The sequence below is a fragment of the Adiantum capillus-veneris genome, chromosome 15 (genome assembly GCF_014529385.1).
Source record: "Adiantum capillus-veneris isolate H3 chromosome 15, ASM1452938v2, whole genome shotgun sequence".
In the NCBI taxonomy this organism is placed as follows: Eukaryota; Viridiplantae; Streptophyta; class Polypodiopsida; order Polypodiales; family Pteridaceae; genus Adiantum; species Adiantum capillus-veneris.
The window spans coordinates 33232473-33257356 of record NC_140945.1 but is presented as its reverse complement, the minus strand read 5'-3'; the positions used below and the strand labels follow the sequence as shown (position 1 = coordinate 33257356).

General features: G+C 40.9%; 1 protein-coding gene across 1 annotated transcript; it reads left to right on the top strand.

Annotated features, from left to right (window-relative positions):
- The first annotated feature begins 24039 nt into the window (after positions 1-24039).
- LOC147440503 (uncharacterized) lies at positions 24040-24288 on the top strand. Its single transcript, XM_086483528.1, has one exon. The coding sequence runs from the start codon at positions 24040-24042 to the stop codon at positions 24286-24288; it is 249 nt and encodes an 82-aa protein (XP_086339654.1).
- The last annotated feature ends 596 nt before the right edge of the window (positions 24289-24884 follow it).

Genomic DNA, 24884 nt, shown 5'->3' with positions numbered 1-24884 from the left:
TAATATTGTTTGAAGCGCTGTTTTAACGAACCAGTATCATAAATAAAGTAAAGGAACATGTATGTTTAAACAGTGTGGTAGTAATTAGATAACAAAAGATGGGTGAGTGTGGTGTGGAAAGTGGGAGAATGATACCCCGACGGTATCATTCTATGGACGGGTGGACCCGATGAGTTGGGTAACTTCCCAACGTTATAATTTTTTTTTTATTAGTCATAAATCTTAAAAGAGACAAACCTTGGCGGCTGTGCTTCTGAAACATGGGGAAAAAAGCGCACAGGTTGGTCACTGTACGATTTATACCTTTAGGTATAGTTGATTATAGATAGTTTTTAGATAGGGTTATGGTGGTCACGCTCCGCCATAGCGAGATAGGACCACTCTTGCACTAACGGTTCATGCTCGTAGCTACGTAGTAGCTAAGGCAATGTCCGTTGGTTTTTCCTTCTTAGGATTGGAGACCTATCAAAGGTACTCCACTCCTCTCAAAAAGGGGCAAGGACCTCACAAAGAACCTATCCTTCTTCATCATGTCAGGTGGGGTTACTTGTGGTGCTAAGGCCTTGCACATCCGGTCCCATGCCATTGTATGCATTTACTCACTAATCTTTTCTTTGCACTAAACCTTGTACTTATTGCCATACTTTGTCAGGATCTTCTCTCTTCACAAACTCTACTTCCAATCCATGCCTTAGATTGTTCCAATTTAATCTCACAGGTGGATCTGCCGCATGCAACTCCTCTTCAAATTCTTTAATCCAAACTCGTGCATCACTCTTCAAACAGATTTGGAGAAGACGTAACATCTATGTAGGATCATGGATCTGATTACTAATGTATGCAACCTCCATCTTTTCCAAAAATTCTTCCACATCTTCATCACTTCTTCCATGAAATTTCGGATAAGAGAAAGCCATGGCTACCCAAGTTTCAATGCTTTGAGAACCCCTTCTAGCACACGTGCAAGAACCCAAAATTTTTATTGACCCAATCCCCATAAACTTCAATGGAGCTCAACTTTAGATAAGGAAAAACACATGCACATCAAATGAATTTTCATAGTTAATCACATCAAAATTACAACAGGCAAAGGGCATTCCGGTATCTCTCTTAATCTTCTTGGTCCGAACATAAAGACTATGGGTTACTGGAAAAAAATCTTCCTAGACACATGAACATTTATTTGGATTCTTTGTGTTAAATATAAAGGAGTGAATTGAGGTCTGTTTTGATCATCCATTAAAGCCAACCATGTAGCTCCCAAAAAGGCACACCTGGCTTATCCTCTGATTTTGCAAGAATTTTAGCAGCATAACAGCATAAATGGCTTAAAAGACATAAAAACCAGCCATCACAACTTAGAAAAATTTTGACAGAGTTTCCCCAGAAATAGAGCAGTGAGAACCCAAAATATAGACTATATATGTATGCATAACTTGCCAACAATAGAACCCGAGCATCGAGTAGGAATCACTAGTATATAGCCTATAGAGAGGTCACAAAAAGGGTGCTTCAGCCACCTATATCACCAAGAGGATCTCACATTTGAGAATCCCCCAGCTCAATAAAACCTCACGCTATCGACTCTCTCACAAAAGCTTATGCGAATCTTGTATAGTCAAGTCTCAGAAATGACTATCTTCCAGACCAAGTCTCAGAAATGACTATCTTCCAGACCAAGTCTCAGAAATGGCTGGGATTGCCAATAAAACCAAGTATGGCTCCACAAAGGTGTACAATATCAATATCCACAAGTAACATACAATACCAGACAATACGCTCAAACAGGCGCCAAATGATGCATACCCACGACACCTGCAAGTGACTCTCACTTGCCAGTGTATCACTCTACTCCAGCTACCTGTACCTGTGTGAATCACTTGTACCTGTACCTGTAACCTGTAATCTGTAAGTTGTAATCTGCAACCTATAATCCCGAAGCTGAAGGTACTCAAATAAGATCCTCCGTGGGGACGCCAAAAGAATGTGAGCGGGATGGAAACACACACAATGCCTCTATAATCACCCGACACACACTCTTGAGATGATACACACACACACACACACACTATGGGGCACCACTTGGCTTACACGACCCACCTGACCAAAACAGTTCATATTAATAAACATCTTGAGGGAAGTTTTTGAGGATATTTGATTAATTTGTTGACAGAATTCAAGGATGTTTTTGCATGGGAATATGCGGACATGAAAGGATTGGATCCAAAGTTTTATCAGCATACGATTCATTTAAAACCAAATGCAGAGCCGATGAAGCAGCATTCTAGGATGAATCCAAATGTGGCAAAGCAAGTCAACATGAAAATTGATTGCTTGTTGTAGGTGGAATCTATTACCCCTATTGAAAATCCCAAATGGATTTCTCCTATTGTGGTGGTACCAAAGACAAACAAACAGATTCGCATATGTGTGGATTATAGGAAGCTGAATGCAGCTACTTTCCAGACCCTTTTCCCCTTCCATTTCTGGATTCTATTTTAGATGATATGGCAGGATATGAGATGTATTCTTTTTTGGATGGTGTTAGTGGATAGAACCAAATTCGAATGGCTATAGGTAACTAGGCTAAAACAACTTTTATTACAGTGAGGCGGTCCGGGGCGGGCAACAAGAGAGGCGACCTCTAAACACCCCTCAAGGCTCCCGTGCTGCTCAATTGGGGCTGGGGCAACCACAAGCACAACACAACAACAAACCCACAGCCAAACCCAAACAAGATAGGGGCACCACCTAGTTATGGTATGCGAACTAGGACGCAAGAAAGATTTTGGCACAACCAAGAAGATGCACCACACAACGCACACAAACAACCTCACACCAAGACACACACAAACTGGACCAGAGAGATCTAGAGCAAAGGGAAGAGAGAGAGAAAAGGATCTTGCATAATACCGTATTTGTGACTTGCAAATGGAGATGGTTCGTTATGATGCTATCGTAGAACTTGTATAAACTCACTCAATGCTTAGTGATTGCTAAACATTGCCAAAACACACACACACTGTCTTAGGGTGTGGGAGACCTCTCACCACAATACCCTCTTACAATGGACACAAAAATGGCAATGAAAAACACACTAAAACACTTTCTAAAATCAAGATCAACCGAGAAAAACTCAAATACACAAGTCACCTTGAATTCTCCAAACCGTATTGCACAAATGGAGGGACGAAGATTTGAACGTCGAATCACGCCTTTGATGCACCAAACCTCAATTTATTGATGATGAAGGAGCATATACAATAGTGGTTTTGAGGTTTGTGGAACTCACGCTCTCTCACTTGCAATGTGTAGCTTGAAGGCTTCTCTCACACCAAGAGTGAAGCTCACAAGTGGTTGCTACACCTAAGTCTCTCCTCACGCATAGAGTGTTGGGGTGCTATGTGAGATGTTGGAGGTTGTTTTACAAGAAGGAGAGGGGCCTATTTATAGGTTGGAGATCCCTCATTAAGATTATTGGAAATCCTAATTTACAAGCTAACAAATCAGGATTATGATTTTTTTGAATATCAAAACATTGCGGGCCTTCTTTGTCTGCTTGAGTCATGGATGTGGGCTCAAAAGAGAGCATTATTGATGGTTAATAATGTGAAAGTAGAGTTTTAAGTAAGGGGGGAGAGAGAGAAAGAGAGAGAGAGAGAGAGAGTTACTATACACATGTCTTGAGGTGAGGTGTCTTTTATGGTTAGGTCAATGCTATTTTGTGTTAGTATGTTAGTGGTTAGTGTTAGTAATCACTAGAAAGTTAATGTTACATTTACAATGGTAGAGTGAGTTGATTTGATGAAGGAAGAGGGGTGAATTAAAAGAGAATCATTGAGATGGTGAAGCTTTGAAGAAGCTTGAACTCACCCTTGTGTAGATTGTGGAAAAAATGACCGCTGGTCTTCTTCGCTTCTTTACGCCGCCGCCACGATTGACTATCACGATGAAAATGGTAATTCCATTGATGAGATCTCTTGATTTGCAGAGGTTAAGCATGGTACACATGCTGAATTTATGTATATATATAAGGGTTAAGATGGAATTGTACTTTGGAGATAATAGAGAGAGGCATAGAGATGGTGTATGTTCATGGAGAGCTCATATGAGAGCTATGGAAGTAAGTGGGGAGGTTAATGGTGAAGAAGGTGAGAGAAACCATTGAAGGTGCAGGTTTGAGTGAGGGATTGAGAGGAATGTGTGTGTGTGTGTGTAGAAGTGTGGAAAGAGGTGAGAGAAGACTATGGGCTACTTGTGAGAAAAGTGGGCAGACTGGGGTCCACTCAAAAAATCATAGCTCACCGCTGGTAGCTCCAAAAATCATGAAAAAATTTGAGGTGATTATTCAAAGCGTGGGCTACATTTTCTCTTTTGATTATTCAGAGCGTGGGCTACATTTGTATAAAGGAAAAATATGAGGTTAGAGTATGTACATATTGGAAAAAAATATAATTATGGTGTAAGAGGATGAAAGAAGGTGTACATAGGTTTAATAAAACACACACCTAAGTAGAAATATTTAAATAAAATACCAAAATAATTATAAAAAATCCCTATATTTAGGCCATATATACAATGAAATATTTACACACAAAGAGGCCATAATATGATTTTATTTTTTTATTTTTTTATTTTTTTGGCTCACCTAGCCCAGTGACTAGCTAGCTGAGGGCTTTTAAGAAGATATGGGAAAAGCCCCCTAACTCACACACGCCTATGTACAGTGAAATGTCAGGGATAGCCACAGTGTTTGGGTGATTTTTGTAGGGTGAGGTAACTCACTGTGGCAATTACAAAGAGCCGAAAAAACGGCTATCATTAGCCCTCCCCCTGGATGATGGTATATTCATGTACCATCATAGAGCATCTTTTCCAAAGAGAGTGCTTCAGAGTCCTTGACGAGATCTTCATTGTTTAGCCCCTCAGAATTTTGGTTGGAGTTACACTCATGCTTCATGTAACAATACTTACATAAGACAACGGCCTTTGGACAGATCTTTGGTAGATCCTTTGGTAGAAGGCGACTCAAATAGGGCTTCAAGCGATACCCGTTTACTTTCCTGGAGTGCTCTTTACCATTCAAGTCCATAAGCTGATAGTAACTTGAATTGAAAGCCTTCTTGACTATGTATGGCCCTTGCCATCTTGTTTCAAACTTGGCATCAAAACGATTGTCAAGTCGATTGTCATACCTTAGCACAAGCTCTCCTTCCTTGATGTCTTTGTCCTTCAGTTTCTTGTCGTGCGTTTCTTTCGCTTGTGTGGCTTTCCTCTTGTAGCACTCATATGCTGCTTCTCTTTTCCACTCAAGCTCCACTAACGTAAGAAGTCGATCCATCCATACCTCTTGATCATCTTGTGCTCCTTTGCCATGAAGTCGCATTGTTGGAATGTTGAGCTCGATAGGCTGCAAAGCCTCTTGACCATAGACCAAGTGAAATGGTGTGAACTCCGTGGCTTCCCTATATGTGGTTCGATATGCCCACAAGGCACCATCCAAGAAGTCATCCCATAATTTTGTCTTGTTTTGCACCATCTTTCTAATGATTCCTGCAATGACACCATTAGCCTTCTCCACCAAACCATTTGACTGTGGGTAGTATGGTGTGCTATGACGATGTAGAATGTGAAGCTCTTCACAAACTTCTGTGAGCAAGCCTTTCCTAAACCCTGGACCATTATCAGAAACAATCTCCAAAGGTGTGCCAAATCTGCAACAAATGTGAGTGTACACAAACTTGCTAACTGTCCTCTCATTCACTCTTGCCACACTTTGAGCTTCCACCCACCTAGTCATATAGTCTACAGCCACTAGAATGTAGAGTTTACCATTTTTTGTCCTAGGCAGAGGACCCATAGCATCAATGCCCCACTTTTCAAAGGGTCCATTTGGAAGCACTATTTGCCTCGGGCCATGCACCAACCTTCTATTTCCATTTATTTGACAATTGTGACAGCTTTTACACCAATGTTGAACATCCACATGCAAGCTTGGCCAAACATACCCCGCAAGTAAAATCTTCTTCATAGTTGATTCTTGGGAAAAATGACCACCACATGCCTCTTCATGCAAACCTTTTAGAATGGCTGGAATTTCCTCGATAGTTGGTACTCTTCTGCACACTTGATCCCTCCCTCTTTGATAGAGGGAGCCTTCTAGGAAGAGATACATGCTTGCCTTCTTCATGAGTCTCCTCTTCTGAGCCTTCGTGAAGTCTTGTGGAAACTCACCCTCCAAAATGTAACCGATAATGGGAGCCAATGACTCCAATCCCTGGTATCTCGGTTGCTTCACTGCTGCTGCCACCATGATGACCTGCACTTCTCTCTCAACACATGTAACTGCTTGTTGTGCAAGTAAATCGGCATCTTCATTTTGTTTCCTCGGAATATGATATAGTTGCACTTCTTCAAACTGATTAAACATCTTACGAATGGCATGAACTTTTGTCCTTAAGCTTTCATTCTTGCATGCCCAAATGCCTAAAATCTGTTTAACAATGAGAAGTGCATCTCCCTTTACCATGAGACGTTTTATCCCTTGGCCAATGCACATCTTCAAACCATGAAGTAGTGTGTCATATTCTGCTTCATTGTTGCTAGTTGAACCTGGTAGATTGACCTTCTCTTTCATGACCACCTCTCCACTTGGGTTGAGCAATACTAGCCCTCCCCCTGCTTTTCCTGTGGCTCGACGAAAAGCTCCATCAAAGAACAAAGTGAAAGCATTAGGAATACTTTTTGGTGGTGGCAACGGTAGGGTCTTTACTTCAGGCACCTTAATCTCCTTTTCGTGCACCCTATAAGTGAGAATCCCTGCCAATTGTGCACGCACACTATCTTCTACCTTGAAAGAGTATTGAAACTCTTGCAACTCCATAATCCACTTTGAGATCCTAGTACTAAGATTCATTTGAGATGACACCCAAGGGAACAAATTTTGTGCAATGAGAATTACAAAAGGTTTTGGTAGCAGGTAGGATCTAAACTTTCTCACCGCAAACATGAGAGAAAGCATCATGAGTTCTGCTTCTGTGTAGTCTCTCTCCAAAGCATTCATGACCCTACTAGCAAAGTAGATGGGTCGCATCCTTGTACTGTGGGGATCTTGTTGTAGCAACACAGCACCAATTGTTTCTTTCCCAGCACTAGAGCTAACAAAGAATGTGTACTCCCAACAAGGAGGCATGAGTGTTGGTAGCTCTGACAAAATGACTTTAATGTTACAAAAGTACTCTTCAAGCTCATCGGACCATGCAAATTCTACTTGTTGTGTCAACTTTTGCAAAGGGTGAAGTAACTCCGAGGCTAAGTGAATGAAGCGTGACATATACTTCACCTTTTGAATGAATGAGATGACCTCCTTAAGACTCTTGGGTGATGGTAGCTCAATAAGAGCCTTTGCCTTCAAAGGATCCACTTCAATGCCTTTGTAAGAAACTTTATGACCAAGCAAGATTACTTCATCCTCACCTATATGGCACTTGTCGGGGTTGAGTTGACCTCCCATGTTGTAGAGCTTCTTTAAACCTTCTTCTACCCTTTGTAGATGCAATGATTTTGAGCTATAAATACAGAAATCATCAATGAACACCCTAATTGACTTTCCAAAGAATGCTTGAAACACCATATTCATGAAACGTTGGAATGTTGTAGGAGCATTTGTCAGACCAAATGGCATGACTCTAAAAGCATAACAACCCCAAGGAGTGATAAAGGTTGTTTTCAATTGATCCTCCAATGCGATACCTATTTGAAAGTAACCCGAGTAGCCATCACACACAGTGTACTTCTCATGACCAGCTACTTCATTTAGTATCTCATCCTGAAATGGGAGGGGAAAGTGATCTCTTTTTGTTGCCTCATTAAGTGGACGATAATCCACACACACCCTCCACTTGCCGTTTTTCTTAGGAGTGACAACAACGGGAGAGACCCACTCTGAATTCTCCACTGGATAAATGAAACCTGCTGCTAGAAGCTTTCTTACCTCCTTGAGTAGAGCCTGCTCCTTAATGACTCGTAGCCTTCGTAGCTTTTGAGCCTTAGGTGTGGCCTCTGGCTTCAACTCAATCTTGTGTTGAACAACATCTACTCCACGTACATCGGTGTAGTCTTTAGCAAATAGCCTCGGAAATTTCCTTAGCACACATTTGAACTCCTCTCTTTCATCCTTTGTAAGTGTTGTTGATAGCATACCTTCCAGCATCCCTTCATCTTGAACACCTTCGTTCTCTTGAGGACCTACCTCCTCCAAGCCTTGACAAGAGGTCTCTTGGTTGCTTGGCTTAAACCTTACCCCCATGAATTCGATGGAAGACTCCTCTTCAGTAATGCTGCCACTACTTTCTTCTTCTGAAGTGCTATCGGTCCAACCTTCTTCCGTGTCACTTTGAGATGATTCTTCATGGAGCTCCTCTTGGCGTTGCTCCTTCATGTCAAAGACAACCTTCTTGTGATTGTCATTCCTGCAAATTAGCTTTCCACTCTCCCAATCCTGCAAAGCTCGCATTTTCATTAGCCATGGTCTTCCTAGGATAAATGGGTAACCATTTCCCTTGGTAGACATGACATAGAAATCCACTGCCTTCTTAATGCCAAAGGCCTCCACAAAAACATTTTTACAAATGCCTACACACCTAGCCTTGCTATTGTTTGCCATTTTCACTTTGATTTCAGGTGTCTCATGGATGTGCATGCCTAGTCTTTGCATGAGCCCTTCTGTCATGATGCAAATTTGTGCACCCCCATCCACTAGACCTTTCCTAACCAATCTTCCTTTGATGTAACAGTCTAGCACCGGTGTAATGTCCTCATTCATTTCAGCTTGTGCAATTTTTACAACATGCACACTCTCTTTTACCTTTCTCCTAGTGCTAACTGCCCTTGTTAAATCCCTCCTAACTTGTGGACATAATGCAAGAAATTGAGGCCATGAAATATCAGGACCCTTACCTCTCACGTCTTCCAACAAGTTGTACGGAGCCATACCATGTCCAAGAGGGAAGTCTTGGAGGTTGATACGACGTCGAGTCCTCTTGGTTTCCTTGGTTTCCTTTGCCTTCTTGCCTTGTCCATGGTCACTCTGTGATGTGACTCCTTCTTTCTCTTTACCTTTTCGTCGGCCACGCTTAATGCCATTGGCTTCCATGTCAACCTCATTTGAATTTGTCACCTCTACCACATGCACATTTGGATCTGGCAAAGGTGGAACTCCTTCTACCCCTTGTGGAGGTGGTCTTGGTCCATTTGGCCTTTGTAGAAGTCTTGGTTGTTGACCAGCTCCTTGTCCTGCATTCATCACTGGGTAATTCAAGTTAGGTCTCCCTGGCTCTCCACGGGGCCAAGGACAATTATACATCCCATGTCCAGACTCTCCGCAATTCCAACATTGCAAGACTCTCCTAGGTCGTGGGTCTCGCTCTTCAGACTTCTTTGCTTGTCCCTTTGGACCTACGGCTTGTGCAAGGTGAATTGACAGGCTGCTTAAGGATTCATTTAACTTCTCAATCACTTCAACCGTTACCTCAGGAAGCTCCTTAGATGTTGATGCTTGTGACTTACCTTTGGGTCTAAGACCTTCTATTGGAACCTCCCCCCTTAAGCACTTGAGTTTCCTATATTTCTCAGCAGCCCTAGTTTCAGCTGCATCAAAGGTAGCAGGTGCACCCGCCTCAACTTTTACCTTAAGGTCAGGAAAGAGTCTGGCTATGAACCTCTCCTTCTTTAGAAATTCTGCACCATCACCAGGGTTAGCAACATTTCGTATCCATAGAGCCCAAAGACGTAGGAACTCTTGCTTGTACAAGTAGTAGTCATCTAAGTCTTTTTGCTTATGAGAAACAATGTCTTGCCATAGCTTTTGAGTGTTTTGGGGATCAAAGAAGTATCTCTTGAAATGATTGACAACTTCCATGTAATTTTCTTTAACTTCCTCAGGCAAAGAGTCAAACCAAGTGCTAGCATCTTTCCTAAGGACTACCTCAAACATTTCTACACGTTCTTGATCAGTTACTATCCTCTTGATACGACAAGACATCTTGAAATTTGCCAAAAATAATTCGGCATCCTCTCCAGGCTCTCCAAAGAAAAGAGGATATCCAGACATTTGGCGTTGGTTCTCCATTGAATTGATTTCAAAGTGACGCGTTTTGTTTTTTCTTTCTTTAAAAGATCTACACAATAATATTCTCTAAATTGCAATCTTTTACAACAAAATAAAAATATTCACATCAAATGACCTATGATAATCAATGAGAGGTAGGATGACAGGGTTTGGTGACGCGAGAATTTCTCCTACTCTTTGGGCACCAAACATGAACACCATACGTTGTTGAAAATGGATTTTTCTACTAATTGCAATGTTTATTCTAATGTGTGGAGTGAAATGAAAGGGGAAAACCTCTATTCTTGGGCCATTATCCATTGTCTATGCATGACCTTATGCTTAAAACAAAACAAAAATATAGACGTCCAAACTAAGGTCGTACCTAATGAGAGGCAAAATAAAAGGATTTACTGATGCGTTTATCTCTGCCAACCTAAGAGGACCTAAAATTCTAAGAATTACACGTTGAAATTGCAACTTAGTACTAACAATTATGTGTACCTTTTGCCTTGCAATGGGAATGAAGGGATCATACAAATTCTCGTGATTCATGCAAGCTACTTGATTATGCTAAAGGTTGAGCCTACACAAAACATACACAAGTCTGTCCTCAGTGGGGGCACCAAAATTGAGGCGGTCCGGGGCGGGCAACAAGAGAGGCGACCTCTAAACACCCCTCAAGGCTCCCGTGCTGCTCAATTGGGGCTGGGGCAACCACAAGCACAACACAACAACAAACCCACAGCCAAACCCAAACAAGATAGGGGCACCACCTAGTTATGGTATGCGAACTAGGACGCAAGAGAGATTTTGGCACAACCAAGAAGATGCACCACACAACACACACAAGCAACCTCACACCAAGACACACATGAAATGGACCAGAGAGAGCTAGAGCAAAGGGAAGAGAGAGAGGGAAGGATTTTGCATAATACCTTATTTGTGACTTGCAAATGGAGATGGTTCGTTATGATGCTATCGTAGAACTTGTACAAAACTCACTCAATGCTTAGTGATTGCTAATCATTGCCAAAACACACACACACACTGTCTTAGGGTGTGGGAGACCTCTCACCACAATACCCTCTTACAATGGACACAAAACTGGCAATGAAAAACACACTAAAACACTTTCTAAAATCAAGATCAACCGATAAAACTCAAAATACACAAGTCACCTTGAATTCACCAAACCGTATTGCACAAATGGAAGGACGAAGATTTAAACGTCGAATCACGCCTTTGATGCACCAAACCTCAATTTATTGATGATGAAGGAGCATGTACAATAGTGGTTTTGAGATTTGTGGAACTCACGCTCTCTCACTTGCAATGTGTAGCTTGAAGGCTTCTCTCACACCAAGAGTGAAGCTTACAAGTGGTTGCTACACCTAAGTCTCTCCTCACGCATAGAGTGTTGGGGTGCTATGTGAGATGTTGGAGGTTGTTTTACAAGAAGGAGAGGGGCCTATTTATAGGTTGGAGACCCCTCATTAAGATTATTGGAAATCCTAATTTACAAGCTAACAAATCAGGATTATGATTTTTTTGAATATCAAAACATTGCGGGCCTTCTTTGTCTGCTTGAGTCATGGATGTGGGCTCAAAAGAGAGCATTATTGATGGTTAATAATGTGAAAGTAGAGTTTTAAGTAAGGGGGGAGAGAGAGAAAGAGAGAGAGAGAGAGAGTTACTATACACATGTCTTGAGGTGAGGTGTCTTTTATGGTTAGGTCAATGCTATTTTGTGTTAGTATGTTAGTGGTTAGTGTTAGTAATCACTAGAAAGTTAATGTTACATTTACAATGGTAGAGTGAGTTGATTTGATGAAGGAAGAGGGGTGAATAAAAGAGAATCATTGAGATGGTGAAGCTTTGAAGAAGCTTGAACTCACCCTTGTGTAGATTGTGGAAAAAATGACCGCTGGTCTTCTTCGCTTCTTTACGCCGCCGCCACGATTGACTATCACGATGAAAATGGTAATTCCATTGATGAGATCTCTTGATTTGCAGAGGTTAAGCATGGTACACATGCTGAATTTATGTATATATATAAGGGTTAAGATGGAATTGTACTTTGGAGATAATAGAGAGAGGCATAGAGATGGTGTATGTTCATGGAGAGCTCATATGAGAGCTATGGAAGTAAGTGGGGAGGTTAATGGTGAAGAAGGTGAGAGAAACCATTGAAGGTGCAGGTTTGAGTGAGGGATTGAGAGGAATGTGTGTGTGTGTGTGTAGAAGTGTGGAAAGAGGTGAGAGAAGACTATGGGCTACTTGTGAGAAAAGTGGGCAGACTGGGGTCCACTCAAAAAATCATAGCTCACCGCTGGTAGCTCCAAAAATCATGAAAAAATTTGAGGTGATTATTCAAAGCGTGGGCTACATTTTCTCTTTTGACAACCGCTCCAAATTCGGAGTGGAGATAGGTGCCAAAACTCTCACCAAAAAGCCTGTTTTTTATGCCTGCAAAAGTCTTTTAGTGGCCCCCTCCTTTGTTGAATTTGTACAATGCATCCAAGAGTGAGCTCCTCCTTTGTCATATTATAATACAAAGCATTCAAGTTTCCCTTGACCCATGCATGGAGGAGGATTATTGGTGAAATAAGAAATATATACATGGTGGGACTAGTGTATGGACTATTCATGGACTTTAGCTCAATGAGCACATGGTGTTAGAATAATGAGTAAAAATAATAATAAAAATATGGAGGAGTTATGGATATGGAAAGATATTGGAATCATATGATATGGTCCCTCCTTGAATTATTTTGGGTGAAAGAGGAAAAGGTATGCAAGTAAATAATATAATAAAAGTAACCAATGAGTAGAAATCAATTTTTTGTTTTCACGAGGGTGAGGGTGAAAATGTGGGAGTGATTTGTATAAAGGAAAAATATGAGGTTAGAGTATGTACATATTGGCAAAAAATATAATTATGGTGTAAGAGGATGAAAGAAGGTGTACATAGGTTTAATAAAACACACACCTAAGTAGAAATATTTAAATAAAATACCAAAATAATTATAAAAAATCCCTATATTTAGGCCATATATACAATGAAATATTTACACACAAAGAGGCCATAATATGATTTTATTTTTTTATTTTTTTATTTTTTTGGCTCACCTAGCCCAGTGACTAGCTAGCTGAGGGTTTTTAAGAAGATATGGGAAAAGCCCCCTAACTCACACACGCCTATGTACAGTGAAATGTCAGGGATAGCCACAGTGTTTGGGTGATTTTTGTAGGGTGAGGTAACTCACTGTGGCAATTACAAAGAGCCAAAAAAATGGCTATCAATAGCATGGGGCATTTTCACATGCACAATAATGTGGTTTGGATTACGGGATGCACCCTCAAGGCTTTTCAAAGGGATATGTTTCAAATTTTTGGTCCCTATTTGACAGATTTTATGAGAATCTTTCTGGATGATCTCAGTGTCTTTGGAGCGCAATTAGAGCATTTGAACTTTGAAGAAATTGAGGTTATGTTTTATGAAATGTCAAGAGGTGAAATTTAGTTTAAATCCTCTAAAAATGTGCATTTGTAGTGCGAAGTGGGAGATTATTGGGTCATGTAATTTTTGAGGATGGCATTTTCGTGGATCCGGATAAAATAGCAGCAATTATGGAAGCACCTTCATCGGTGAATTTGAAGCAGTGTATAATATTTATGGGCCAAGCTCGTTGGCATGGGAGGCATTTGAGGTTTGTCGCGCATTTGCAATTCCTATTAATTAGGCAACACATGTCAAAGTTTTGAATGGACGTAGGAATGTGATCTGGGCTTTAGGAGATTAAAAATTCAGTTGTCCAAAGCTCTGATCATGATCCCTTCCAATTGGGGTAAGGATTTCCATGTTTTTGTGGATGCTTATGACAGGGCTATTGGCAGTGTGATGATGCAGAAACAAACTCAAGGGTGGTTTCGGCCTGTCTATTATGCCAGCAAAAGATTATCATCTGCAGAAAAAAATATTCAGTAACTTAAAGAGAATGTTTAGGGATGATTTACCCGGTGAAAAAGTTCCGTCATTATTTGTTGGGCCGGTGGTTTTTCTTTCATGTGGATCATTCGGCTCTTTTATACCAGGTGCACCAACATAATTTGACAGGAAGATTGGTTTGATGGGTGCTCTTGTTACAAGAATTTGATTTTGAGGTAATACATCTTCCCGGAGCCTAGCACGCGGTTGCTGATTAGCTGTCCAGGCTAGATTCTGACAAACCACCGACGGGGGTTGCTGATGAATTTATGAATGTGTCTCTCTTTTTGATAGGAGAAATTGTGGAGGAACTTACAATTATGCAACCAACTAGGATGATCCCTCGCATTCCCTGGACCTGGTATGAGGAGATGCTCCATTTTCTCGACAGTGGAGAAATGTCTTCATTCTTGCCCAGACATCAACGACGCCGAATGGCTATTAGAAGCCAAAATTTTGAGATTGTTATGGGGAAGTTGTATTATCGCATTGTTGCGGATGTCCTGCTAAGATGTGTCCTACCACAGGAACAAGGATCTATTCTAGAGGAGGTGCATACGGGCATTGCAAGGGGCCACTTTGCAACTTTGATCTTGGCAAGGAAAGTGCTACAATTTGAATTATGGTGGCCAACATTGTTTCAAGATGCGAGGAGTTTTGTACAACATTGTGATGTGTGCCAACGGTTGGGCCAACCTACTAAAATGTCCAGAATGCCTTTACAACCAGTATTAACCTTGGAGCCTTTTCAAAAATGGGGATTGGATTTTATTGGGCCTTTTAAACTAGTAGCAGCTAACACTGGTAATAGGTATATTTTGACGGTCATAGATTATGCGACTAAATGGGTGGAAGCATGGCCTTTGAAAGATAATATAGCGATTTCTGTTGCTGGGTGCTTATATAAGGATGTTTTTTCCAAATATGGGTGTCCTATTGAGTTGGTTAGTGATCGGGGTAGCCATTTTTTGAATAAGGTGATGGAGCAAATGTTACAATTTTATTTTGTGTTACAGAGGAAATATTTCCCATATTACCCTCAGGCGAATGGGCCGCTGAATCAACTAATAAGCAATTGGTTTGCATCTTGACAAAGCTAGTTAATCTGCATAGAGCGAATTGGGATGTCAAACTTCCTTCCACATTATGGGCGTATCGAACAACATATAAAGTCGTAACATGACTAACTCCTTTCAAATTGGCATTTGGAATGGAGGCAATCACCGCTGTGGAGCAGGTGGTTCCGAGTTTGCGGATGCTGATTGTGGATAGGCTTCTTCCGAAAGATTCCATTGTTTATCGTTTAGATGTTTTGTAGGAATTAGTGAAGAGCGATTGTGCAGTTTTGCGGTGTTGCAAGATCTGCAATCTCGATGGAAGAAATGGCTGGATTTCCCTAAAGCTTGACAATTTTTACGGCGCCAATTAGTTCTTGTATTTAGTTCCCACCTTGGGAAAATATTCAGGAAGCTGAAATTATGGTGGTCTGGGCCGTTCTGGATTTTTAAGTCATGTGGGCCTACCTCCTTTTATTTGGTTGACTTGCGGGGGGAGGTGATTTCTATGCCAGTGAATGGGTTTTGACTGCACCATTATTTTTCACCTACCTCAACTCAGTGCCCCTTTGCTGTGGTACAAGAGCTGGAAGCCGCCGTAATCATGATTGGGGATCATTTAACATGCAATCTCAAAAAGCGGAAAAAGGGATATGATGGTTGCGACACCATGGCACGCCTTATTTTGAGAACTCTTTGTGAGTGGTTTCATGTATGCAGTAGCTATCTTATACTTTGCTTGCACTATTTGCAAGGCTTTCACAAGGTTGCACTTCCGCGTTCTTATTTTCTTCTGTGTGCCTAGGCCTTTGCCACCATGATGGCCTCCTTGTTACAATGCATTCCGTTTACTCCTGTGCAGTAGCTGGCTCTCAGACAGGTGGACGCATGGTTGCAGGATTTGCACCTACACGTCTTTGCCAACCTCAATTGGCAGGGTATTCCTATTCACCCACAGGCCCCGACTTTGATTGAGTAGTTAGCTCTTGGTGATATGGTGCAGGTTAACAATCAATAGATTTAGTTGACAGCTAAAAGAATTTCAAGATGCTGTTGCCTGCCAAGCGATGGTGTTGTGCAAGCATCACATGTTATTCCTGCTGCTGCAGAGGAAGAATTTGGAGTGAGCTGGAGTTTGGCTTAAAAGTGAAGGGCAATTATAAGTTATCAAAGCTCACTGATGCAACGATAAGAGATGCATATCGCTGGTTCTTGGAGGCAATTTGGTTGCAAGCCAAAACCTACACAATTTCTACTAAAGCACCTAATGTATTGCATTTGGCCAACTTTGGGCCAATAGCTTGGGCAGTGATCATCCGAGAACAACTGCTAGCAAACTGTCAACGAGTGGTGGGGTAGATTGGGCGCAGTCCCCCAACGAATACCAAGGTCGGGCAACTTCTTACTTTGGTGTTTCCCTTGCAGGAAGTTTTTCCTTTTGCCCTTCGCCCTTTGTGCCACTTCGAGGATGATAGATTTCTTGCACGCAATACTGTGCAATTGGCATAGTCTCAGAGTTTTGCAGTGCCTGTTGAGGGGGTGTCTCAAACACCTACTTCAGTATTGGATGTGGTTGGTACTTCAACTACAGTGGTAGCCTCTGGTTCACAAGAGATGGCCACTGCAAGGACATCAAGACAAAATCAAGAACGGGAGGAGGTCCTGCTTTCCACACCACCTCTTGCTATGACATCGTCTTTGATCGGTGGTAGACTGTCGGAGGATTCCGTAATTGTACACTGGCAGCGAAGATTGCAGGAGTGGAATGCAATGTCCACTCTGGGTGGAACTGGCTCTGTGGGTGCGGACCCTTCCTCGCAACCAGAAAACTCTGGTGTTAATATAGCAGCTGCCACTGCGGTGGGAAATATTCTAGCAGCTCTACCTTGGGAGACAAGTACCACAAATCCCTCAGATCAACTCGAGGCATGCGGAGCATTTTTACAGTGCATTGTGAATTTCCTACAGTCGGTTTGGCTAGATCCTGCAACTGAGGCACGCGTTATCGAGCTCAAAACACATGTGGCTGCTTTGTAGGCTCGTAATGCGGAACTGACAAGCCAAAACTCGGCATTGGATAGTACAACCCGACAGCAGGCTGATGAAATGCACGCTTTGAGGGGGGCTAATTTTGTGCTTGTTACTTCTGTTCAAGATGAACTTCTTTTGATTGTGCACATAGAATAGCTTGGCCAATTATTTAGCATCACATCCTGGTGACGTGATGATAAATATGAATGATCTTGATGCCTTAACAATGGAACTGCAACACGACTTGCACATTTTTTTTATTGGGTCAAATGCAGAGTTGGAGGTCAAGACTATCTTATGAGGCGTTAACACAACAAACAACTCAACAAGTTGTGGTGAGCTAGCCTGAGCCACTGACTAATGACAGAGCGAGTGATTCATCGTCTTTGTAGGGAGCGGCGCAGAGTCTATTTTTGGGCGGAGACACTGGCTCATTATTTTTAACTCAATCTCCCGCCATGTCTACCTTTTTGGCCTGCTCTAAATAGACACTTGGCTCGATATTACCCTATTCATACCCCTCTTGCCCCTTTACCACCAGAGGCTCCTCAATCTGTTTCCTTGCCAACGCAATTCATTCCAAGGGATCCTAGGCCAGAGTAGCCTCTTGAGATAGATCCACAATTGCTGGTGGAGGTTTACAGGGCCCATCGGCAAGATTTTTGGGGATTTGGCTACATCGATATTTCCTCGTCACCAGAGCGGGAAGAGGAGCAGCAACCGGCGCCTTCAACACAAAGAGACTAAAGATGTGGGTTCGCACAATCCATCATGCATGCAAGGTGTTATGGCATAAGCCGTACATTGCGGTCCTGCGGATGTCCAGAAATTGCGGACTAGGAGTCATGCGGCTTTGGGACAGTTCTTCATGTGATATCATGAGATAGGATGGGTTTTGCACCGTTTCCGATCTGCGTTGGAGCAGCGGGTGTATTGGGGGGCATACCAGTCTTTGTGGATATCTGTTCATGCAATCAATATACCATTCTCATGTAATTCTGTGTTCTGTTACATATGAATGAAGACGATGGTGTTCTATCCCTGTGTATTGTCTTCTATTCTGTCTTCATATACCTTGTTGTTCATATAATGTAACGCAGTGAGAGGGTATCCATTCCCGTAGTGCTTATTGTTCCGTTGCGGAGAAATAGGCATTACACTCTCTCTCTCTCTCTCTCTCTCTCTCTCTCTCTCTCTCCTCTCTCTCTCTCTCTCTCTCTCTCTCACACACACACACACACACACATTTTACGTTAGTTGACTTGGAATTGCTACAAGAAGAATAAGTATGTATATACCACTGGCATACAATGGCTTCATCACCAAAACTTATGGATGGCAAAGATTTAGTATGACGCATCATTAGAAACTAAATGGAAAGATTTCAAGAAAGTTATTTGTTCTTGTGTCTAAGAATGCTTTGCTATAAAGCATGTCCATGGTATCAAAAAAGGTAAATCAAGATAGCTATGTGTTCTTGTGCCTAAAAATGTTTTACCATAAAGCATGTCCATGGTATCAATTAAGGTAGATCATGCAAAAAATGGTTTGATAAAGATTGTCAAAATGCTCAAAAGTCAATGATAAAGCTAGATGCAGCTATGGACAAATTAACGACATTGATTCAAAAGAAGAGAAGAACATGGTAAGTAAAGCATCATGTTTTCAAGTCCAAGAAAAGGCACGTGCATGTGGAAGGAAGCAAAAAATTGTTTCAAAAGAAGAGAAGAACATGGAAAGTAAAGCAAAAAATTATTTATTCTCCGTTATAATGTCAATAAAGAGATAGAGAGAGTTACTCTCTAAAGCTCCACCAACAGGCTGCTGTGTACTGTCTCTTCTTCTCCTTCCCCCTTCTCTCATTCCCTCTCTTGCACACTTTGCATCCGCTCCCACAAGTGGTATCAAAGCTTAGGGCAGATCATGGCTACCCTACACGTGCACGCCTCACAATTCAAGGATTGAAAGCTTCTACAAGGAATCGAAACAAGATTTTGCAAGCAAGCCTTGAAGATTTGGGAGTAAGATCGAGAGCAGGCATCACATAGAGTAGGCCAAAATTGATTGAAGGGTTGAGAGCTTGAGACGAAACAAGCAAGGATATCGGCATCAAAAAGATACTGGGTGAAGCCAAGGTGAAAGTGGTAGAATTAGGTTGTAGGGGTAGGAGAGAACCAATCATTTTTTGTTTATTTGTGTGTGTGTGTGTGTACATGCGCGCGCGCGCACACACACACACACACACACTCACTCACTCACTCCATAGCCAGCAATCAAGCAGGGAAATAAATCGGCACAATTGGGTAGAGTTGACAGCAGGGACAAAACTGGAGAAATCAAAAGCATACCTCATAACAGAAAATCAAAAGCAAAGAAGTAAGGAAATCAAGGTAATTCAGAAAAAAATTGAATATTGTGTGGTGCTTGTGTACACACAGAGCGAGCTCAAGAGCTCCCAGGCCACAGTGAGCACAATCAAGTGTGTGTAGCACTCCTCTTAACAAGCTTGTGGCTAGCCATCACCAATATTAGAATTTGTGTGGCTTGCAAGCTACAAGCAGTAGAAGCTAGCCTTCTTGCTCCTTCAAGTAGGCATCTATATCACTAAAAGAACAAGATCTCTTTAGCATATACAATCATTTCTAACTTGCCAATGATATGGCTCTTCAGGTAGGCATCTATAGCACTAAAAAAACAAGACCTCTTCAACATATTCAATCATTTCTAGCTTGCCAATGATATGGCTCTTCAATCTTAATTCTTGAGTAGAGATGGTAGTATAGCCCGTGCTACGGGATGTCTTGATTTTATCTTAAGCTAAAATTGAATGGTTAACTAAAATTTCTTGGGATCTCTCTCTCTCTCTCTCTCTCTCTCTCTCTCTCTCTCTCTCTCTCTCTCTCTCTCTCTCTCTCTCTCAACATATCTTGAGTTCACAACTCGTTAGTGGATATATCTTTGAATTGTCTTGGGATTGTTCTTGTGATATTAAACCTTTTTTTTCTTCCCCTTTCTCTCTCAAAATGTAGGATTTGAATTCTACCACTTTGTGATGTTAAGCCATCTCTTCTTCCTCTTTATCTCTCAAAATGTAGGACTTAATTTCAGCCAATCTCTATTGGAATTGGCCACATTGAATGGACTAGGCAGGCTAATAAAGGATCTCTCACATAGTGTCATTAGCCTATTATATAGGAATCATAATTGATATAATGGGATTTTATTTTAAGAGAGACACAAGGTCCACCACTTATCCAAGCTTGGATCCGTTGAAGCATAGAGAGCCATAAGGTCCACCACAAGTCTAAGCTAAGATCCATTGAAGCAGAGAGTCACAAGGTCCATAGCCTAAGATAAAGATAGAGAATCAATTCAAGGTCCACCTCTTCTACAAGTAAAGCTCCATTGAAGCAGAGAAAGCAACAAGGGCCATAGTTTAAGCTAGGCATGTATAATTGATATAGGATCTATTGCTTTTCCAAGTTTAGATTTATCGAAGCATCCACAAGATCACCACTTGTCCAAGCTAATCTCCATTGAATCATAAGGAGACACAATTTAAGCTAGGCATGGAGGATTGATGCAAGGTCCACCAAGTGGCCACCACCAAGCAAGCTCCGTTGAACCATAAAGAGCCACAAGATATATAATCTAAGTTATTCATAGATAATCATTTCAACATCCACTAGTGGTCCAAGCTAAGGTCCATTGAAGCATAGAGAGACACAAGGTCCAACACTTGTCCAAGATAAGATCAATTGAAGCAAGAGTCACAAGGGGAAAATTCTAAGCTAGGCAACAAAAACTGATAAAAGGTCCACCACGTGGCCACCAAGATAAGCACTATTGAATCATAGAGATCCACAAAGTGTATAGTCTAAGATAGGCATGGGTAATTGTGCAAGCTAAGCTACATTGAGGTATAGAGAGTCATAAGTTCCAGAGTCTAAGCTAGACATGGAGAATTGATGCAAGGTTCATCACTTTTCCAAGCTAATCTCCATGAAGCATAAAGCTCCACAAGGTCCACAATTTAAAATAGGCATGGAAAGTTGATGCAAGGTTCATCACATGTCCAAGCTAAGGTCCATTGAAGCATAGAGAGCCACAAGGTCCATAGCTTAAGTTAAGCATGTAAAATTGAAAAAAGGTCCACCATTTTCCTAAGATAAGATCCACCTATGCTATGTTTTAGCATGGGGATTTTGGTTTCAAGGTCCACCACTTGTCTAGGCTAAGATCCATAAAGTATTATTCTATGGAGTAAGACACTATTGTCTCAATGGAGTTAAACACTAGTGAGTAATAAAATGGAATCTTCATATCTTTTCACCTTCTCAACAAGTAATGAAATCATGGCTTCAAGGTCCACCGCTTGTTCAACCTAACCCCAATGTGAGACATGGAAACAATAAGACATGGGAGCATTCATTTAACAAATACTATTAATAAAACCAAAATGGCATGACTATTTTTGCAAATAAACAAGTATGATCTATAGCTGACAAAGTTATAATTGACATTGGTGTTTTTGTGCATGACAAAAGATCATGAGCTAGTAAAAGAAATATAAATTTATCTCTAAATTGGCAATTACAGATTGAAAAAAATAATATCAAGAAAATGGCATCAAAAACTTCATTATATTGGGTTTATATCTCAAAACTTCTATTGATTGAGTTGCTTCTACCAAATCCTTTGTGAAGGTCCTACAAGAAGCCATAAAATGGGAGGTTGATTAGATACCATATAAATGAATGTTCAAGCATGTGTATTGAGATTTAAAACACATTTGTATTACCTTAGGGCTTTTTGCTGTCCATCCTGAGAAGCTTGTTCTCATTAAGCACCCTATTTATGTAAGCCTTTGCATTAGTTGCCTTCCAAGCTCCTTTTGTGGTACAACCCAATTTCCTAGATAAAGAAATAAAATGTGATGCCTTCATGCTTTCAATGGGTGTACCTTCCTTTGCCAATATTTGTTTTATTTTTTCTCTTCTTGTTTCGCTTTGGTGGCTTGCATCACTTGTTTGATCCAGTTTGTCTTCAAGGATATTTTCACCTCTGTCGCCTTTTGTAGGTGGTATTCTTTTTGTAAAAAATACCTTAGCTGACCAAGCATCATTATTAGGCTTCCAAAATTCCATAACTTCTTTATATTTGCTATCATTTTCCACTACAGGTTGTCCATAATGCTTAGAAGCAATTAACTCATGCACATCCCTACTCTCATCAAGCTGAAACAAGTAGGGAAGAAGTTCCTCCAAGAGAATATTGTCAAATTTGTTCTCAAAATCAAATTGTGGTGGAAAAATGTAATTGTTTGCAGGTGAAACATACCCTTGTAAGAAGTGTCATCAATAAGCATTGTTCTTTTAGGATCACATTCAAATCCCATGGCAATTTTGGCTAGAGGCTTGAACATTACCTCAACAATTGGGTTGTTAGGTATAAATATTTTTTGGCTTTGAGAGATATAGCAACCATCTTGACACCAGATTGCAAAAAATGGTAATGTATCTCAAGCTAAGTTGTCAAGTGCTCGAAGGATTTGAAGCACATTTTTCCTAGTGGTGGCTGTTGAGCAAATTGCAACATTAAACCTTTGTAGTACAGTCTTCAAGAACTTTGGCCTGAGTATAATGTATCTCTTTGAATCTAATTGCACTGACTTGTGTTGTGAAGATGGTTGTGATGTACGCTTCAATAGTAAATCATTTAAATCCATTGTAATTGTAAGAATGGATTGATCAGTATCTATCCCACATGAAGCGAAAACTGGTGATGATAACTCATCAAGAAGCTTGTTAGTCTCTTTTGATATATATTACATCATTGAAGCACTTGTTCCTCCATTCTCATCAAGCTGCACACCACTAGCATCTTGTATGGAAATGTCATCCATCTTGGGAGCTTCAAAAACAAGAGGCTCATTGGATTCTATAGTTGTTGATTGAGCCATAAGAGCTTTGTCCATCCCAATTTGTGAATCTAAGAGATCCCACATAAAATTGATCTTGTAATAATTACTACATTATTATAGGGTTATTGGAAAAACTTTTAACATGCCCAAAAAGAGGAAGTTGGATAGTGCTTTGCATCAAGTGGCCAAATCATTAGATTTCTCTCCAGCTATTCCTAGTACTTCTGCTAAATCTGATTTGCTTATTACTGATGTTCCAACAGCTCTGAAGATGTTGCAGGAATTACAGGGATTTGTAAGGTATCAGCAGCACAATATGGAGGAACAGTTACAAAATATAGATGAATGTGGTCTATCTAAAGCAATGTTGCACCAACAGTCGGAGTTGGTGGAATCCTTGAAGCAGGAATTGGTAGAGCAGAAGGAGAAACATCAACAAGAGATGCAGGATCAGATGAAACTACATCAACAAGAGATAGAAAAGGTTAAGCTCTCCTTCGGAATGTTTCAAGAATGGACTAAGGAATTGGAAGGCAAAGTCAATTCTGAGCTGGATCAGGTGTCTAGAAGAAATACAGAGTTACAGGTGGAGAATGAAATGTTACAACAAAGGTTGAAACCTTTGGAAGCTCTAGAAAAGCAAGTATTAGCTCAAGAAGATATCAATGTTTCTGGAGTGCTCATGGATGAAGGGGATCTCAATCTGGTAAGGCAACAATTGCTTGAGGGGATGCAGGATGTTTGGAAAGCAATGAGAGAAAGGCTGACATCAGTTATCAAGTATCCTTATGAGGCTGTGAGATCAGGCTTCATCAGCTCTCATGAAGTTGCCTTATTAGAGACAGTTGAATCTCTAAAGAAAGAAAAAGATTTTTATCAAGAGCAGCTTCAGGAGTTTAGGGATAAACAGTTGCAGGTGGATGAAGAATTCATGGTACACGGTGGTTCTGCACTTAAAAAACTAGTGCATGTTTCTGTTCAAACACTGCAAGCTACTAAGGAAATTCAGAAGTCAAGTGGAGAAGCTTTGCCAATGGAGGTTGAATATCAGAAGGAGATTACAGATGCAGCAAATATTGAAGTTCCAGAACTCAGTGTAGCAAATAATGAGGAGACTGTGGTGACTACAATACAAGAAGCTAATACTGAAACAGTTCTCAAGGATATGTTTGAAGTTTAGGATGGTCAGGAATTCTTTTGTCTATCTCTTGCTGATAAAGGGATATGTGGGTTTGAGTCAGATTTCAGAGAAATCCACCACCGGGCTGTGCCATGTGTTGACAGGCATATCAGAGTACCAATTTAGTAGTTAGTCGGAAGTACTTCATCGGATATAGTTAGTCGGATGTTGTTTAAATCAAATATTTAATAGTTATGATATATCAAGAATGAGGTTGTTATTACCAGTCTGTTTTGTATGATGGTTATGAGGCGGTTCTGGGAGTTGTGATGGCGCAATTGTATTCAGAGATGTTGTAGCTCTTCTTGATCAATGAAGCACTCTTGTTATCTTAATTCTGAGTTATCAATTACTTCTATCTCTTACCTTCAGTATGATGTTAGTACTTCTGTGTATTATTTCCGAGTTATGAGATGCTGAAAGAATTGTGATGCACTATGCATTTCCTGTGTTGATGAACCACAACAAGCATGGTAGAGGATATGAGCATGCATTGAAGCTTGGATCTTGGTTGTATTTGCATCACAAAGCCAAGAGTTGTTGGTGTAGGCCTCCCTTCTCACAAGCTTGGAGTAGGTGGTAAGCTTTCCATTAAA

Excerpts from the sequence above, each read along its gene's own strand:
- LOC147440503 (XM_086483528.1), top strand. The coding sequence starts at position 24,040 with ATGGTACACGGTGGTTCTGCACTTAAAAAACTAGTGCATGTTTCTGTT.